The sequence below is a fragment of the Colobus angolensis genome, unplaced genomic scaffold (genome assembly GCF_000951035.1).
Source record: "Colobus angolensis palliatus isolate OR3802 unplaced genomic scaffold, Cang.pa_1.0 Scaffold135, whole genome shotgun sequence".
Lineage (NCBI taxonomy): Eukaryota > Metazoa > Chordata > Mammalia > Primates > Cercopithecidae > Colobus > Colobus angolensis.
Window position 1 is genome coordinate 2,838,307 of NW_012114433.1, and position 2,632 is coordinate 2,840,938.

The 2,632-nt window shown below is 43.0% G+C and overlaps 1 protein-coding gene across 1 annotated transcript in view; it reads left to right on the forward strand.

Annotated features, from left to right (window-relative positions):
• KDELR2 (KDEL (Lys-Asp-Glu-Leu) endoplasmic reticulum protein retention receptor 2) overlaps nt 1-1,322 on the forward strand; it is a gene marked incomplete at its 5' end in the record, with an annotated part of 19,724 nt that extends 18,402 nt beyond the window's left edge. Inside the window, one exon of the mRNA XM_011934403.1 lies at nt 863-1,322. Within this exon, the coding sequence (XP_011789793.1) occupies nt 863-897 (35 nt within the window). The remainder of the gene's footprint in view (nt 1-862) is intronic.
• Between the last annotated feature and the right edge of the window lie 1,310 nt (nt 1,323-2,632).

Below are 2,632 nucleotides of genomic sequence, written 5' to 3' on the forward strand. Positions count from 1 at the left end.
TATTTTTAGTAGAGATGGAATTTCTCTATGTTGGTCAGGCTGGTCTCAAACTCCCAACCTCAGGTGATCCGCCCACCTCAGCCTCCCCAAGTGCTGGGATGACAGGCGTGAGCCATTGTGCCCAGCCTAAGTTTTGTATTTTTGGTAGAGATGGTGTTTCGCCATATTTGGCCAGGCTGGTCTTGAACTCCTGACCTCAGGAGATGCGCCCACCTCTGCCTCCCAAAGTGCTGGGATTATAGGTGTGAGCTCCCTCACCTAGCCATCTTTTGTGTTTTTTTTTTTTTGTTTTTTTTTTAAAAGAGACAGGGTCTCATGCTGTTACTCAGGCTGTAAGAATGCAGTGGTGTGATCCTTCCTCACTGCAGTCCCAAACTCCTGGGCTTAAGTGATCCTCCCTGCTCATCCTCCTGAGTAGCTGGGACTACAGGTGCATGCCACCACACCTCTTTCATTTTAAAAAAATTTTTTATAGAGATGGGGTCGCTCTTACTTTTTTTGCCCAGGCTGGTCTTGAACTCCTAGCTTCAAGGGATCCTCCCACCCTGGCCTGCCAAAGTGCTGGGATTACAGCCGTGAGCCACTGCACCCGGCCTTTATGTTTTAATACCCAGAATTTCACAGGCCTCCCACATAAGCTATATTTTACTATATATTGATTAGGGTGAAAGTCATAGTAACAAAAAGCCATCATGAATTTAGTGGCACTTTCGATGAAATTTGTATTTTTAAAATACAATTGCTTATTTCCTATACCTTACTATGTAGAATCTTGTGTGTGGGAGACTTCTAGGAATGGGAAGAAGGAAGCTAAGTTTGTCAATATCAGTAACCTTTTGTTTTCTTCTCTTTGAAATTCTAGTACTCAAGGGAAAGAAGCTCAGTTTGCCAGCGTAAGTGCCAAAGACCATCACCAGCATCTGTCCTTCAGGGTGCTCGGACAGAATTCTTACCACAGCAAAGGCAGAAGATGCTTGATACGGAAAATCAGAAACTTCACTCTTTTGTTGCAGATAGTCATCAGTGGCTCTGTAAGAACACAGAGGAAAAGAGCCAGAAGGTTTCTGTTTAATGCATCTTGCCTTATCTTTTTTTATTACTATGTACAAAGATTTTTTTACACAAAGAAACTTAATGCTGTATTAATAAATTCAGTGTGTAGCTTCAATTGGGATAGTTCCAAAAGTGAAGATTTTGTGAGGAATAAGTGCAAACTTTTTTTTTAATTTTAAAAAATTCTTTGAAACTGTTGAGTCTTTGTGTCTGCAATGAAATTGTACTCCTTGACAGTTGGTAGATTATATATTCTTCCATCCCTCAAACTTGCATTCCACTATATTTATTTTTTGGCAAAAGATGAGCTGTATTTGTTTGAAATCTGAGACACTATGTTCAATTGGATGTATCTGTTCAAATTTATTCCCACGTGACGTGGAAGTCCTTCGTTGGATGTCACAACACTACATTTGAGGTTGGTAAGGATGACTTGGAGGTCCATGGTTTTCATTACCAACATTTTAAGATTCTGAATGTCGATGGAGTCTCACTGAAGAGTCACCAAAGGTGCCTGCCCTCTTCCTCTGCTGCAAAGTGTCAGTTGGAGACTGTCCCAAGGGTGCTGAAGAATCCAGCGGCAGGGGTTCTGGCTGCTTTCCATCTGAGTGTGGGATGGGAGGGGCATTCATGATCATTTGGATGTAGGAATCCACTCTGAGGAATGGAACACAAGTAGTTACCTGTCACTTTCATTTATAATTCCAAAAGATGGCTACAACCATGTCCATGCTCAGATTCAAACAGTTTTCCACATCACTTTTGGGTGGTAAGATGATTTACAATTTGTTTTTTAATTGGCAGCACCACTAACCATTCCTTATATTCTTTTTTGTGTGTGTGGTTTTTTTCTTTTTATTTAACCCACAGCCGACATCATAGTTTCTTGTTTTGTTTTCCAGAGCTCTTGCATGACTTATGTTACCATCCTAAAAAACACTATATTAAACATAGAATAAATTGTCTTTTTTTTTTTTTTTTTTTTTTTTTTTTTCCTCCAGAGCGAGTCTTTCTCTCTCACCCAGGCTAGAATGCAGTGGCTTGCTCTTGCCTCACTGCAACCTCTGCCTCCCAAGTTCAAGCGATTCTCCTGCCTCAGCCTCCCGAGTAGCTGAGATTACAGTCGCACACCACCATGCCTGGCTGGTTTTGTTTTGGTTTGAGATGGAGTCTCGCTCTGTCACCCAGGCTGGAGTGCAGTGGCACAATCTCAACTCACTGCAACCTCCACCTTGCAGGTTCAAGTGATTCTCTTGCCTTGGTCACCCTAGTAGCTGGGACTACAGGCATGCACCACCACGCCCGGCTAATTTTTGTATTTTTAGTAGAGACGAGGTTTTACCATGTTGGCCAGGCTGGTCTTGAACTCCCGACCTTGTGATCAGCACACCTCGGCCTCCCAGAGTACTGGGATTACAGGCGTGAGACACTGCGCCTAGCCCTTTTTTTTTTTTTTTTTGAGACAGAGTTTTGCTCTTGTTGCCCAGGCTAGAGTGCAGTGGTGCAATCTGGGCTCACTGCAACCTCCACCTCCCGTGTTCAAGCGATTCTCCTGCCTCAGCCTCCTGAGTAGCTGGGA